The 16,497-nt window shown below is 36.6% G+C and overlaps 1 protein-coding gene across 2 annotated transcripts in view; it reads left to right on the forward strand.

The window, feature by feature from the left end:
* POC1B (POC1 centriolar protein B) overlaps positions 1-11,668 on the forward strand; it is a 53,434-nt gene extending 41,766 nt beyond the window's left edge. For both annotated transcript variants that reach the window (XM_051622906.1, XM_051622899.1), the window contains exons 11-12: positions 8,714-8,890; positions 9,945-11,668. In XM_051622906.1, coding sequence (XP_051478866.1) covers positions 8,714-8,890; positions 9,945-10,049 — 282 coding nt within the window. In that variant the 3' untranslated portion in view covers positions 10,050-11,668. The remainder of the gene's footprint in view (positions 1-8,713; positions 8,891-9,944) is intronic.
* The last annotated feature ends 4,829 nt before the right edge of the window (positions 11,669-16,497 follow it).

Raw genomic sequence — 16,497 nt, forward strand, 5'->3', positions numbered from 1 at the left:
TCCACCTCTACTCTGCTATCATGAGACCCCACCTGAAGTAGTGTGTGCAGTGCTGGGGGCTTCAAAGTAAGGACATGGAGCTGTTGGAGCGAGTCCAGAGGAGGGCCACAAAGATGATCAGAGGGCTGTAGCACATCTCTTATGAAGACAGTCTGAGAGAGCTGAGGCCTGGAGAAGAGAAGGCTCTAGGGGGACCTCATAGTGGCCTTCCTGTACCTGAAGGGGAGCTATGGGAAAGCCGGGGAGGGACATTTAAAAGGGGTTGTAGTGATAGGACAAATAATGGGCTTAAGCTGAAAGAGGGTAGATTCAGGTTAGACATTAGGAAGAAATTCTTTAGTGTGACAGTAGTGAGACACTGGAACAGGTTGCCCAGGGAAGTTGTGTCTCCCCCCCTCCCTGGAAGAGTTCAGGGCCAGGTTGGATGGGGCTCTGAGCAGCCTGGTCTAGTGGGAGGTGTCCCTGCCCATGCAGGGGAGTTGAAACTAGATGATCGTCACGGTTCTTTCCAACCCAAACCATTCTATCATTCTTCTCATTTACATCCAGTGTAACTTGATCAAGGTTAGTTTTGCCCCAACAGGTCAAGTATGAGACAGTAATCTAAAAGAAATCAATTACATATTTTAAAGTATATTATTTAGTTTGAAAAATTAAACTTAAGGCAAATGGTTTTGGTTTGGTTTTCCTAGGAGTAAATAGGCATTCAAGAATGAGAAATCATTGTTTGAATGATCTCTTTTCATTGTGAATTCATTTTGAGCAATACAAATTAATATACTAGGTAACTTTGCCAGTCATTTGAATGAAATAGATGAAGTGCCAGCCCTTATATACGTTTTAAAAATCTGCACAATAAATCATGCTGTTACCAGCTATTGTTTCTTTGTAAAGTTCATTTAGATGTATTTAGCTAACTATCGGTCTAAAGCAGACACTTTCAGTCAGTTTCATAAGCAGGGGGAAGAGGACAGAAGGAAGTCACAAGCAGACAATCCAGAAGAACAACTGTCATCTCTCTGAGTAGATGTCTTTGTGGCGAGGACACTGCTCTCACTCACACTCGCCTGCATGCTAGGAAAGTCCTAGGTTTTTTTTACTTCTTTTTTTATTACTTAGGATTTGTAGTATCAAATATAGCAGAATATTCTATTTATAGTATTAGAAAGGAGGCTTTGGCCATATAGGGTTATTCATTTGCTGTCATAATTTCATTTCTAGTATCTCTTTTATTATGTTTCCAGTTTCTGTTACAAGTTTTTCTCCTGCCCTCCCTCCTTCAGCTGTCCCCTGCCCTAGTATGGAGAAGAAGTTCAAGCAGAGTATGTAATATCATTTTTATTGCACTCTATATGGGTAAAAAAAGTAATCACTTGAGAATTGAACATTGAATTTAGCTTTAAGATGTTTCCTTGGATGTACACACATGCAGTCCAAAGTATTTTGCCTAAATTAAACTTGGCTACTTTATTTTGTAACTGTGAAAAGTGGGAATGTATCTATGGTTTCATGTTATCTGTCCTCAGCTTTACAAAGCTTTTTGCTGAAGGTGTATTAGACATCATTTATTGTCTTTCTTAAGTTTTATTCCATAGAGCATGTATTTTTATTTTTAATGTCTTTGGTGCAAGCATTTTTCTAATTTATGAAAGAATTTGAATATGGTCTTCCTGAACTGTTGTATTTAGAATTTACTCCCTGTCAGAGAAATTCTCTCCTTCAGAAATTGCACCTTGATGGTTTCTGTCTAGTTTGTGTGGGAAGTTCATGACATTCAACTTTTTCTTTATTCACTTTTCAGCAAAATTGCTTGTTCTGTAGGAGGGAAATCCTCAGTTTTCTCTAAAAGCTTAAAACATAGTGATTTGATTAGAATATATTTTGGGGGGGGGGTACGTGTGGGTTTTTTTCTTCCTTTACAAGCTGTATAGCTACTGTATTAAGGTACTGTATTTAATTTTAAGGGTTAGCTTTATCTAAATCTAGTGGAAACAGCATATCTATTCAGTTTTTGTAGATCACTTTACTGAATCAGGCTCTGTGCAGGGAACTGTTGATAGAAATCAACACCAATAAGCAAACTAAAAAAATAGATATGATTTTACGTAAATCTTCAGTATTAATAATTATCTAAGAGTTTTGGAAAATATTTCATCCACTTTCTGACTACATGCAATCAAGTATTTGTGGATGTTTATGAAGTTTTTACTGGGGAAACAGAACTAATTTTTATATGTCTTGGAGAAAACGGGGCTTTTTTTTGGTTCTTTTTCTGTGTACTCTTGACATCAGTCGAATACGGAGAACATCTTTTGTCCTATCCTAGATTCTGTACACGTGGAATTGCAAAATACTGAGTGCATTGAATATGTGCTGTTTTACAATGTTTTCACAGACCATCAGCAGCAATCTGAGAAAAAGCTGACATAACAAAGTCATATAGCCAGTTTCTCATTGTGTGTGAAAGAACACTTGTAAAGTATGATATAATTCCTTTACATAAAACTGTATATTTAAGATGTCTTGAGATGTGCCTGTGAACAGAAGTTTATTATTTCATGCCAGCATAGCAATGCTAAATTTAGTACTTAAGCATGCCATAGCAGTAAGTGCATCAGAATTTCAGTTATTTTGTACTGATTAAAAAACAAAACAAACCTAAAAAAACCACCACAAGCCACAGCACAAAACCTCAAATAGAAGTTAGCAACTGGTTTTCATTGTACTGCACTGGCCTTATGACCTCTGTAAACTCCATTAACTTCAGGCAGAATTTGTTGTTATTAAGGCTTAAGAAAGTGCTATTCCATTTTAGGTGAAAATGCCTCTTTTGCTAAGGATTATGGTCTGATAGTCTGGCTTGATTTGTCAGCTGTGAGTTTTTATCCTGATACCACTACTCATGGTCAGGTTCTAAACTAAAGGATGTGCTGCCTTCAGTGATGATACCTGTGCCAGAGGGGAGGAGACAGAATAACTCCTTGTTGGACTGGATGAGTTGTATCTATATTAAGTGCTTTCAATTTTTTTGTTTTAGCTTGGATATTCTTTTAAGAGCTAGAGAAAACAAATATGTAAGAAGCCATGAAAGACACTGTATTAGATGTGAAATTCTCTGTTATGAGTTGTTCTGAAAGAGATCTCCTCAATCTTGAAGTGTTTGGTAGAACTTTGTTTTAGATGCGCTGTGTAGTAGATCTGTATTTTACTGCTTGGACGCATATCTTCAGTTAAAGTTTGCAAACAAATTATACCAGAACTACCTCATCAAGTAGCAAGGGGCAGAAAGCTGCAGTTTGGCATATGGCAGGATTTTGCTGTGCTGATTCATGTGCGTGCGAGAGGAGAGGAAATGAAGAGTGCTGTCATCAGCTGAAACTGCAGGGAAGTTTTCTGCAGTAGAAACTGATAAAACAGATTGTGATTTAACACACTCAGTGTTAGCCTAATAGATCAGAGAGCTGTGTTTTATGTGGATCACTTGTTGACTGAAAAAAAATAATTTCAAAGCAATAGAAGCTGTGAATAATTATGACATGGGGGGGGGGGGAAGAGAGAGAGAAGAAAAACATCTCCCTAATGGTTCAATTCAGCAAATCCATAGTGAATAATTTTTGTTCAAGGGTAAGTTGATAAGATGGAGGAAAGAGCAGGGATAATGATAGTAGTGTTACTTCTCCCAAGAAACTTCCCATTATTTCAGATAACCAAAAAACACAGGTTGCTTAAGGTGGGAGAATACAGTTATGCCTTTGCTCTTTGGTCTGTTTGAGCTTAATGCTCTACTTATGACTAATTGTTTGTAGCTGTTTTAATTGCAGTATCAGAAATGTTTTAGTATTCGTAGGCAAATGTACCATATGTTCAAAATTTAAAGGATTATTTTTAAAAAGCGGACCATGCCAATTTTTGTGATTCATTAGGAAGCTTAACCAATGTTGCTTTTTCATATAAGCCCATCATAATTATAAGATCATCAAGATACTCATTTGGAAGCTGTTGTCTGTATTTTCTGAATTCAAAGCTCTTAGAAGATTGAAGACTAATGATTTTCAGTTCAGTGACAGAGACTTGTATTTTTATATATTTTTTTCACTGAGGGAATTTTTTTTCTCTATAGATAAAACTGCTCATGCATCTTTATATATGGATGCATTTTACTCAGATTCTATTCTTATATACCATGAAGCAAAGGGAAACTGGGATGCACTGTTTGTTCCTATCTGATCTGTGAGTGTTTAGTGGGAAAACATTAGGAAACAGACAGAGGTGATAAGGTTGCATGTAAGGATTTTTCACAAATTGATTTAGTACCACCCACAGAGTTTTGGCTATTTTGCTTAACAGAAAACAAAGAATGAGCAATTATGGTTTACTGTTTGTGACATCATTTATAAGCTAAATTTAATTTTCTACTGAACATCCGCTTGGTAATGTCATGGTAATAACTTCCTATTGATTAATTAAATCTGTTCCTTCTCCTCCTTATTTGTAACTTGCATGAAGTTGCCGAAATGTGAGTCCATTTTATTACTAACAGGCTGTGAATGGGGACGCTGTAGACATTTTAATTTTCTTTTTAGTTTTGCTGACAAGTAACAATTTAAAATTGATTGACTTCTTCAACTTTATTCTCTCAAAATAAGCTGAAGTTCTGAAGTATTTCAGAATAGTTTGCGTTTTTTTGAATTATAAGGCATTTTCACCACATTGGCAACATACAGAATTGTTGTTTATGAATTGGTAGTATTTAAAGTCCTTTAGAAAGGGACTAATTTGAAGGAAAGGGAACATCTAGTTCTTGAAACACTTTATGTGAAATAGGCTGTTGGGTAGAAAGAGTTTCTTGAAAAAGGTCTTTTTTGTAAAAGATTACACTGAATGAAAGTGAACACAAACTGATCAGTCTCCAAAACTAAAGGAAATCTGCTGATACTTGTGTCACTGCTTTATAACAAGGTTTTAGCATTTGAGTGTTGTATTAGATTTCAGCAGTTTTGAACTCTTCAGTGAGCTGAAGAAAACAGTAAATTTAGATCCTAGGAAAGGTTAAATTAGAAGGCAAGCACCTGAAGAATATTGGAGCCTACTTGATGTCTGACAACATTAAAACAATCTCTACAAATTTTCAGAATATGATAAAAATAGGAACCTTTTCAGTACAACATAGATGAGTTGACAACTTGAAACTGTCTCATTTCATTTGTCTTTTACTGATTTTGAAAGTTCAATTATTTGATCCTTTCAGATTTGACAATCCTTGAGGCCTTTACCTTATTTAGATAAGCACTTTTGTGTTGCATTGTTCCTATATATGTATTTGAATATAGAACAGAAGAATCTCAATTGCCTGCTTAACCCACTACATCACACAACAGCTTTTCCAGTACTCTGACTTGGCAATGTTGGTGGCGATTTACTGGGTTACAAAGCATTTTTCACAGCCTATTTGTCTGATACATTGAATTTTGAATCAATTTTACTGCAAGAATAAATATTTGGTGAGATTTTTAGTAGCTTAGCATTTGCTTTGTTTGCCTGAATTGACAGCTTTCCTCCTTGGGTTGGAAGAAACTATTGAGGTTGTCTTTAATAGGAGAATTTGAGATCACTTTGTGGGAGCTTAAACTGAAATCTCTTCTTTATTTTCAGTCTGAAGTACAGCAGGCTTGTCTGAAAAGAAACAGAGAAACTCCAGTCTCAGAGAACTGTTTTTAGAAGAACTTGTCAATGTCTAATAACCTCAGATTGTTTTCCTCTTCTGCTCCATTGACTTAAATTTATTTTGAATTCTAATACTTCAAGTCACTGACAGCAAAATTTTTATTTGAGTGCTACTGAATGCTAAATCTATTTTTTAATTCTGTTTAAGTACTTGAGAATTAATAGATTATCCATAGGACAGTGAACTTTCAAAACACTTTCTTTTGAGGACTTCTAGCACTTTAAGGTAAGGAGCTAAAGCAAAAAAAAAATTAAATGGGAAATTTGTTTTCTACCTGCCTGACCAAAAATCAAACCATTTGTATTCTATATCGTTTTGTGATAACAAGTGACTCCCTCACAATGTACAATTCTTTGGAATAATTTGAGGTTGACTTTACAAGACCTTTCATTTTGAGAAGAAATTGGAATTCATGGTACTAGAGAGGAAGATGTAATTAAACCATCTAGTTAGGTGTGAAGAAGTTCTGGGTTCAAATCCTTTCTCCTATGGAGTTTTTATTCATTTTATCCCATTATAGATAAAACATCAAGTGTCTCATGGGAACAGGTTTTACCTGCTCCTGACTGAACATCTTAACCACCGAACCAAAGCTGCTTTCCGTTTGACCAGTGGTAAAATTTGAACAGCATGTCTGGAGAGAGTACCCTTTCTTCCACAGCTTCGTGCCCTTAAAGAGCAACAGCCTGGCTGACAAAGAATTGTGCAATGAGCCATCAATTTAAATAGCCTTAGACTGAGAAGGCCAGTTCTGTGTAGTCCAATGCAAATATTGTAACCACCAGGGCATTCTGTAGAACAGCCTCGGACAATTAATGTTTGAAATCTGTAGCTTGATGTCTAGCATGCTTTTATTTTTTGACACAACCCAGTATCAATATGAATCACTGGATTTCAGTATTAGTTGCTTCAGACCTTTACTACTTGACATGCTTAGTTCATTTGCATGAATCAGTCACCAAGCACAGAGAAGAGAGCTGAACAGGAACGGGAAGTATCTTCTAGTCTTTTCATCATAACAAAATCAATGAAAGTGACACATTACCAAATACCATGGTACTATCAAACTTTGAGAAGGGTTCCGTGTGGTTTCGTAGCATTGTAAGTTTAGGTCTGAAATGTATGCATGGGTATCTCCTCCTGTCCCTATCAACCCCATGCTCAGCACTTCATGGGTTCTTGCTTGGGGGTTGAGAGCTGTCCTTACAGAACTTGTCTGCACAATGGAGCTTTTAACCCAGAAAGGGTGGTGAGACTTTCTTCTTTGCCCTGTGCCTCAGGTACAAAACCCTCTTACCCTGCCACAACTGCTGCTTTCAGCCATTTGCCTCCTTAGATCCATGATCATCTACTGACTGTGTGTCTGGCATTTTTTGTTTGCTCTTGTACTTTCCTAGTAAAAAGGAAGACCCTTCCAGAGAGATGGTGGATGCAACCTCTCTCTTGCTTACTTATCTCTCATTGATATAGATAGCACAACCCCAGCACTTAGGGAAGAGAAGATTTTGGATAATCAGCAACAGTAAGTTCAGAGAACAGAGCAGGTCAGCTGGTCAGGACTGTGCAGGATGGCACTGAAGACATGAGAACAGTATTGTGGATAATGCAGCAGTATAAATTCCTGAAAATATTGATATGATTTAGTAATACTTAAAACCATGACATTATTGTAGTAGTAGTATTTCATCCATCACCCCTTGATCCTACCTGATTCAAAGGCAGGGTCAACACATAAATCATTCTTGACAGAAACTCCTCAACATGCCTAGGTAATCTTGTAAAGGTTTACCACTAATTCTGCCTAGCAACTCATTCTACAAGTTTATTTATAGACTTAGGAGAATATTTGTTTTTCATAACGGACAATGATTTTAAGGCTTTTTCTTTAGAAAAACTGTTCAGCTTTAGAACATTTTGGGTACATTGTAAGTATTGTGCATTTTAAATACATCAGGTAAGACCAAAATTTCCCCTTTGCATAGTTAATGGATATTTTCTTCAGCTATCAATACATTTCAAAGAAACAGTTAACTTGTAACCTTAAAGTTTTATTTTGTAAATGTTGTGGATATAGAAAATATAATTAGAAATATTAGAACTTGAGAACCTCAGTTTATTTTAGTGTAAAAATAAACTAATATTATCTAAAGGTATAAAACGTTTTCAAAGAAATATAAAAAAAATCATTAATAAATCAGGTAAAGTTGTTTTGAAGGACCTTCTAGTGAATTACTGATGATGTGACCTGTTATGACTCAAAAGTGCCATTAAGAATTTCAAAGCACAAACAAAACCAGAAGTGATTGGGAAGGTTGTGCTCTCTCACTTACCCTGGAGCAATGTTTATTCATCAAACTTCTTTCTCTCTTAATTTTGTGTCTTTTGTGTTGTTTCCTCCTCCCACTTTCTGAAGGAATCAGTTTCTCAAAAAGTAATGCCACTGAATAAACAGCTGAAAACTACTTTTTTTTATTATTATTATTCTGAAAGAAGAGGCTAATTCATACTAAAGAAAAGTTTCATACTATGCAGCTGGAAGGAACCCTTTGTAATCATCTGGTCACACATGGATTTTTCATTCATATTACTGCTGTGAATTAATTTCTTTGTGAACTAGAATTATCTTTTTGAAAAAAACTCGACAGCAATAGTATTTACTTGAGCTTTAATTCAAGCTCTACCAGTACATCATGTATTTCCTCAATTTATATGTACCTGAAACATATACATAAAAACTGCCGAGATTTCTCCCATTGCCTCATCCATCACAGCTGAAATTCTCTTAGGTGAGAATGAATTGAAGTGTTGTGAGTTGGAGCTGGTACAAGAAGCAAATCTGAAGGCCCTTGTGTGTGTGTGCATATATGTGTATACAGATTTTTTTTTAAAAAACCTAAAAGCCAGACTTTTCTGCCTGTCTTTTTGTATGGTTCCAATTACATGAAGACAAAGACAACTGAGTCTTCAAATGGTGTTTCTGTATTCAAGGATGGTGTCAGCAGTGAAGATCTGCAGGATCACCCTGCTTCATTCTTGACAAGAAGTTCAAAAAGGAAGTCAGAGAGCGAATCGATGGTGCATAATGTGGACAGGCAAACGGGCATCTCCCCCTCCATGGCTAACGCTTTGGAGCACATTGTGGAGCAACTGGATGTTTTAACTCTGGTGAGTATATAATAACACTCTTGCAGTGGAAAACAGTAATGCTGGCAATGGGCATATAAACCCAGGAACCATGTTCATTAATCAGAATATTAAAGTCTATGGGGTTATTTGCATAGTTGTGTAGTCAAGTGACTGGCTTGGATTTTTTCTTTCAGTAAACATCGATCATATGTATTGTGTTTGCTAAAGTAAAAGAGTCCTGCTAATTAATAATGAAAATGATTGTCATATTTCTTGCTCCAGAAGGAAAAGAGTCACTGTTTTTCAGTAGTGAAATCTAGTGTAGATTTGCCAGAAGCCAGTTGTTTAGCAGACACTGTCAGATTCCATCTTAAACAGTCATGCAGGGGATGAAAAAAGTAAATTGGCAATGTACCATTAAATTCCTGTTCAAACTTAGTGTTCAACGTGTTGGTTTAGGTAGGAATCTAAGCAGTGGAATAATTCCTAGTGTCAGGGAAACTGCATGAGTACTAGTCTCTGTCAGTGACTCTGAATCTTTTGTTTACAAATGCTCAGTACTTTTTAGTAACCAGAGTTAGCCAATCTATGGCTAATACTCTGTAGTCTGTAATATAGTAACATTAAATGAAATTAAAAGGGAGTGGCTAAGGGTTTTTTCTTTAATTCTTTTATGATACATATGTTAACTCAAGAAAGTTTTGGGGAGTATGGAGTCAAGTCATCAGTTGAAAATCGTTTGTGTTGTAAATTCCATTAAAAAGAAACTGCCAGTCTGTGTCCTGAAACCTGCCTTTTCTGTTGAAGCAACTTCTGCATTAGTATTTCAGAGTCATTTTATGTATGTGTGTATATATATTTCTCTCTCTCTTAGAGAAATTGTGAAAACAATTTAAAACCTCAAGACAATCTCTGTAGATACAAAGCCATTATTTTTAAATACAGATGTAAACAGTGGAATAGCTAAGGAAAAGCCATCCTACAGGGTTTTTTCCTGTTGAGTTAAAATTATTTTTCTTATGTTACTATGTTACACTTTTTTATAATACTGTATGAGTAATACAAAAAAAAAATTACTGTCCTCTTCATGCAGACTATTTCAATCCTGGAACAACGTCTGACTTTGACTGAAGATAAATTGAAAGAATGCTTAGAAAATCAGCAAAAAATGTTACTTCAGGGAAGGCGGGAAGAATAAAAGATGAAAATGAACTGTATTGATGAATGTTTCATATATTCACAAGGAAATAATAAATGTTATTTCATCAGATTTTGCTATGAGCAAAAAAAAAAAGTCCTCCTTTGCTTAACAAGTCAATGTAATAAAAACTGAAGGAAAAAAGTATACAACACATTTTAAACATTGGTAGCTACTAGATAATTCTGGTTATATATCTAATAAAGTGTAGCCCAGCCAAAACTAATATTTTCAAAAAAATTCCCATTAAACATTACAGGACTCTTATTTGAACGTAAGAAAGATCTTTGAATACAACTAAGCAACAAATTACACATTTTTAGAATAAAGCAAATATGGAAGCGCACTATGAAGGTTTTTTAACTCAGGCAGAGATTGTAAAATAGTGTTCTTTGTGCTAAGGCAACATTACTCAAGCCCATATATTAAATAAGACCTAATTAGCCCTAACCTCAAAAATGCTAGAGGTTGCCTTTGTCCCTTACATACTCTCAAATATTTTACCAAAAGGTAGCAACGATTACTCTTTATCTTCTAAACATTTTAGTGATGATTGCAAGAAGGTGTAGTGTAAAATCTTTCAGTTACAACTATGAACTATTTGAACCAAACACAAAATTATGCAAAATCTATATAATAAATGCAAAAGATTCTCATCCTTCAAGGACTTCTACAGGTGCTCAAGCTTTGCATGCTATGAATGTCCCCCATGAGTTAATGCATTATGAATGAAGCCATAAATCAGGAAGGACTTTGCAATGTATTATTTTGATTTTATTTTTTAATAAAAATGCAAAAGGAAATTGTAGGTCTTGTTTTTTAATATAAAACATCTCTGCTGCTTTATTTATCGCTGCTTTTTTTTTTTTTTAACAGCAATTGCAAAATACCTGTTGTAAATCCACAATCAAAACTAGGTAGTCATCCATTTCAGCAACTGAGAGAAAAAACCATAGGGCACTTGAAAAGGAAGGGAGCACTTTAATCCACTTCTGTAACTGACTGTATATAGATAAAGCCCATTTCCCAGGCTGAACCTCATTAGTATGAATAGAGTTCAGTCTAAGTACAGAAGCTCATGGTGTAAATACTGTTGTGGTTTGAGCCTAAGCCCTAAGCAGTCAAATTCTTTTTAACTCTTTGTTTTTTCTCATAGTAATCTCTTTCAGGTAGCCAGACATCACCTCACTTGCTTGGTAAACTCTGAATTTTACCAACAAGTATTACATATTTTCAGCTCAGTCTTTAGTAGTACTGCTCTAGCAGAGAAGCAGTCTCTTCTTACAAAAATGTGAGGTTCGGCTATTTCTGTGCAATGTCCTTGCTACAGATTTTTTTGTGCAAGGATGGTCTTACATATTCCAATGTAAACAGCCTGACCTTTGATTATGCAATTGTTAATAATGCTATATAACACAGTTATGTAAATACTTTTAGGTCTTTTAGGTCAGATGCATTTTGCTTTATGCATTTGCATATACTCTTCTGGTCTTTGCCTTTCTTGGCTCCAGTAGAAGACACAAAACCATGTAGCTATTAAAATCCTGTGCTTATTTCTTGTTTTCTCTGAGTGGACTATATATATGTGTGTGAATAAAAGCTGTAGATTTTTTTGTTGTTGTTGTTAATCTTTCAGCATTATTTATCAACAAGATCTGGAAGTTTCTTTTACTTGTGTATTTTTTAATAACATCTCTCCCAAAATTTTACTTTCTGCCTTAGCTCCTATCACTAATCTTGCTTCCTTTTCAGTGCCTATTATCTGGAGCATTTCCTGCTTAATCCAGTTTATTCCTCTACTGTTTGTGACTCTGGTGACCTAACATAACATTCCCAAATTAAGACATGTCCTCATCAGTCTGTGAAGGGTGTCTGCTGATATTGAAACTCAATATGCATGACACCTGGGATGTCTGAATAACTAGAGATGGTTGGTTGACAACACAATGGAGGTATTTTCCTCAAGCAGTGATGGCTGTCCTAAAACACAACCCCAACCAGCTAATGTGGTGTTTCTTTTAAAGGAACATTGATGCAGGCTGGTTCTCTTGATCCATGTAATTTCAAATAAAGCTATGAAATAGAAATCTTCATTTAAAAGCAGCTGAAGAGGCTGGTTAAACTCTCAGAAGCATATACTCCAGGGTTTGTGCTCTAGCAAATACCTGGTGACTTGACTAATTTGATTTATCTTATAAGAGCTAAAGGAAAATTACAGCTCTTTAGTCTTAGTTGTGCTTCTCCACCGTATGAAAAAATAATTGCAGAGGTCTTCAAATTATTATGAAAAAATATCTGTACTGTAGACTCCAGTGGAGTTGTAAAAGTCCATACTTGTTCTGAACAAGCTGATCCACGTCCCTGATGGAGTCTAGCTTTCCTCAAGCTAAGCTGTCCCTTTGAAAGTAAATGTAAATAGGCCACCCTGCTGGAGAAAGGCTGTTTCCAGCATCCAGGCCACCTACTGCAAAAATCCCTCTGTTACTTAGGAAAAAATATTCGAATGACCTGCAGTAGATCCTCAAGAGTTGGTGGGGAGAGAGAGAAGGTGGCAGCAGGAATAACCTCTCCTGCTGGCATCACTGGGAGGAATCCGACTTCAAATTCCTAAAGTGTGAAAGCATTATGCAGTAGCTCAGCAACTCATTGTATGGGCTTCTGCAGACATTTCAAAACAAAATTCTCATTCAAATGGAAAGAAATACCATGTCTTAAATTTTCTTTTGGAATTCCCATCAAAGCTTAGTGTCATTTAAATGGAATTTTTATCTTGTACATTGCATAAAGCATGGTGTTGAGGCAGTACAGGTATTTTCTCAGTGTTTCATTTTGGATAGTAAAATGCACTTCCTTTGGGAGCATGTTTAGAGGTTCCTGGATATCACTGTGAGGGCACACACCAAATGGCTAAATGTTGCAATGCTGGACCATGAGGCACTTCACTTTTTATTTTGATCTGAACATAGAGGTTTTCAAATACCAGGGATAAATCAGACTGAGACATCAGTTCATGCCAATAATCCATTGTGCTTTATGGACCAACCTGACAACTCAAACTATATTATGGGTTTCATCTTATTTTTGAAGGCTGTTTAATTTTTTGTTTTGTTTTTGGTAGGTTGGTTGGCTTTGGGGTATTTGTGTTTTTTTTTCAATCACACCACTACATTTTCCAAAACGTTTCAGTATTTACTTTTTACTACTGCTGGCACATTTTTTTATAAACTTAGGATTTTGGAAAACATGTTTCTGGAGGCGAATGTATCTGAACAACTCCCTGATCTTTGGGGGACTGTTGTTTCTTGCTTTTACATAGGTAAGCTAATAATTTGTTGTTTCATTATGTTTAGAAGCTTGAGCTGTGGTTTTATATTTTGATTAAACTAACGTACTGGCTGGAGAAATCGTGGTAGAATAGGTTCTCCTCACCATTTTAGGATGTCTTGAAGACATCCCTGCAGCATGAAGAGTCAGAGGAATAAAACTTCCTGCTGTTACTTATTTATTTAAATAAATAAATATGCTGTTCTATTTTTAGGGTAAACAGAGGGGTTTTTTTCTTCCTAAAAGTCTCATTACAGCATTGCTGAATTCTATTCATTGCCGTATCACAGCATAAAACCACTCTTGAGTTTTCTACTGAGCAGCAGTAGCTGGGATGTGAATATATTTCCAAGGACGTAGCTTTATGTAACCTGTTTACCTTTTAAGACTTGTAAAGATCAGAAATACTTTACTCTTGGCCCCAAACAATTAATATGTATGTTCACATTGGGTCCAGGAACAGTATGGTTTTGTCAGAGTGCCCCCTCAGGGGCTTTTTTGCACGCTTCGGATGCATAATACAATTGAAGCTGTTTCTTTGTGAGAAAATAGGTTAATGACTTGCCAAAAGGCAGATGTTAATTGGGAAAAGTGCATGCAAGTCCTTTTCTTGACAATGTCTATGGGTCACATTTGTTATGACTTGCATCCAAGAACAGGTGCAATTTCAATTGACTCAGCGAACAGGGTGTGCTTAGTGCACTCCACCAATTTCACCAGACATTTTAAATCCAGCAGAAAAAAAAAATTAGTTTATAAACCAGTCAGTGAGCAATAAGCTGCATGTATTGCCTGTTACAGAATGTATATATGACTTAGTATTGTGATTAAATGTCCTAATAATATTTTTTAAAGGCCTTTGATTATTCATTGGTATTGAATATTTTTACTGGTGAGCTCTGAGGAAACCTATAAAAGACAAAATGAGTCAAACCTTTCAAAATTTTTCTCTTTTAAGAGCCAACAGTTATAGACAATGAGTACCATGAGTGCATTTGTAAATGCAACTTAAAGAAGAAAAAAAATGCTTATTTTCACTAACACGTTTCATGCCACTAAGCTATGCAATCAGATTAAGATCTTCACTTTGCCCTGCTTCATTTTCCCTGTCTTCAGCTGCAAAAATTAATAAATGGGAAAAAAAAAAAACCCACCTGGGTGTGTCAGGGTCAGAAGAGCTGCTGTTTGACAGTTTAATAGTTTGATTCCAAGGGTCTCTGGGAATTTGTAAGCTACTCATAGAAGTCCCCTGGGTCAGGGGCTTCACTTTGTATCCATGTGCCTAACCTCACCTCATCCTTCAAAAGTTACTCTCACCTGAGAAGGGACAAATGTAAAATTTGGCTGTCTGGGAAACAGTGATGGTCTAGGCCATTGCAGGAACATCTAGTTCAAGAATCCCCTGGGACTTTTAGCATTAAAGGATGTTCTGAGTCTGCTGGCAATGGGGGTAACGTGATTTTCTCATGCTACAGCAGAGACCTGGACATCAGATGGCTCAGTGCACTTGCAGAGGCAGGAGTGGGCAGAGAAGAAATGCTGAGGATCTCAATGCTATCTAAATAAAGGATTCTGCAGAATGGAGTGGTTGTTAGGTATGTAACTCCCTTTATGGCCTGGGCCCTTACAGAAGGGGACAAAGCAGAGAGACCCAGCTTCTCTTCAAGCTGCTAAAAGAGGAAGCAATTGCCAGAAGAGAGGAAGGAAAGGCAAACGTTAGCTATCTTTTTCACAGAATCATAGAATCATAGAATGCCAGGTTGAAAGGGACCTCAAGGATCATCTGATCCAACCTTTCTAGTTAATACTGTATTTTATATGAGATGTTTATATTTTTCATCCTTTTGTGCCTTGGATTGTAATGGAATAGTACCTCTGCCTCAAGTTTTCTCTCCTAATCCCCAGAGGAAATCTCTGCTCCTGTTAGAGAAATAAAACCTGCGGACAAAGAGAAAGTAGCAGGAACTGCCAGTCTATGTGCTAGAGGGTGTCACTGAAGCTTTTTCTGGCCACTGTGATGGAAGCCTTATAGTGCTAATTCCAACACCTGTATTGGATGTTATTTCTGTCATAAGATTCAGAAGATTTATAAGATTCTTAGCAAAGCACATTTGCAACAGTCTGCTGTTATGGAGACTTTATGAAAAAGTGTTAGAGAAACAGAAGTGTAGGAAGGTTAAAGCAACAAAGTCCTTTCTCTGAGTTCTTCTAAGAAAGACTCAGGTGAGCCATGTGCAAAGGGTCCTCCTGCTTTGTGCTGCCTTTATCTCTCGCAACTGAAAAAGAAACATTTAAGATGCAACGCACTTGGGTGGTGTAAAAGACAGAACTCTCCCAGCAGCAATTCTTTATCAGAGCACCGTCAAACATTTTTTAAGTATTCTTTTTATTATTATTTTTACCCTATGATACATGCTTGGAGCACAAGACCCAGGATGTTTGCTAGAGCCTACAAAGAGCAACGTGTAAGAGAAAAACAAGACAGTTGCTTATGGCTTCTATCAGTGTCCAGGTTCTGCACTGATTGGTGGGCATATTCTGCTAAAATTAAGTAAAGCTGCACCTGAAAGTTGACATTGCAGGCAAAAGCAAGGCTCTTAATCTCTAAGATTTGAAAGTCCCCGTACTTGTAAGAAAATTTTACAACCGTTATAAGATGCTGTTTTCAGTTAAGTAGTGAGTGTAATCAGGCTAAGCGTATTAGATTATAATATTTAATTGTAGGTAACCATGCTGAGTGGGTTTGGTCTGCACTGATGTCTCTACAGCTTCATTGCTGAAACACTGTGAGCTTTTGTGCAGCTTCTGCAATCTATTCAGTATAGACTCAGCCTATAAATAGCTGCATTATTGAAAGACTGTGAGAGGTTCATTAGAGAAGTTGTGACAGCCTTGTTCGAGCCAGGGCTGATATAGTACCAAGTTACCACAGGGTTTCATCGTGCGGGTGACACTAAGCACGAAGCTGGGCTTTTGGCCATGCAGTGGAGTAGCTGCCCCTCTGGTCATCCCCTCAATCACCCTGGCTGCAGACTCTAACAAAGTGCACAAGAGTTTTTTGCTGGCTCCAGGCACAGGGATTTTCTTTTCTCATGGTCACACCAATCTTGTCCCAGCCCAGAGC

This window comes from Apus apus, chromosome 1, assembly GCF_020740795.1.
Source record: "Apus apus isolate bApuApu2 chromosome 1, bApuApu2.pri.cur, whole genome shotgun sequence".
Lineage (NCBI taxonomy): Eukaryota > Metazoa > Chordata > Aves > Apodiformes > Apodidae > Apus > Apus apus.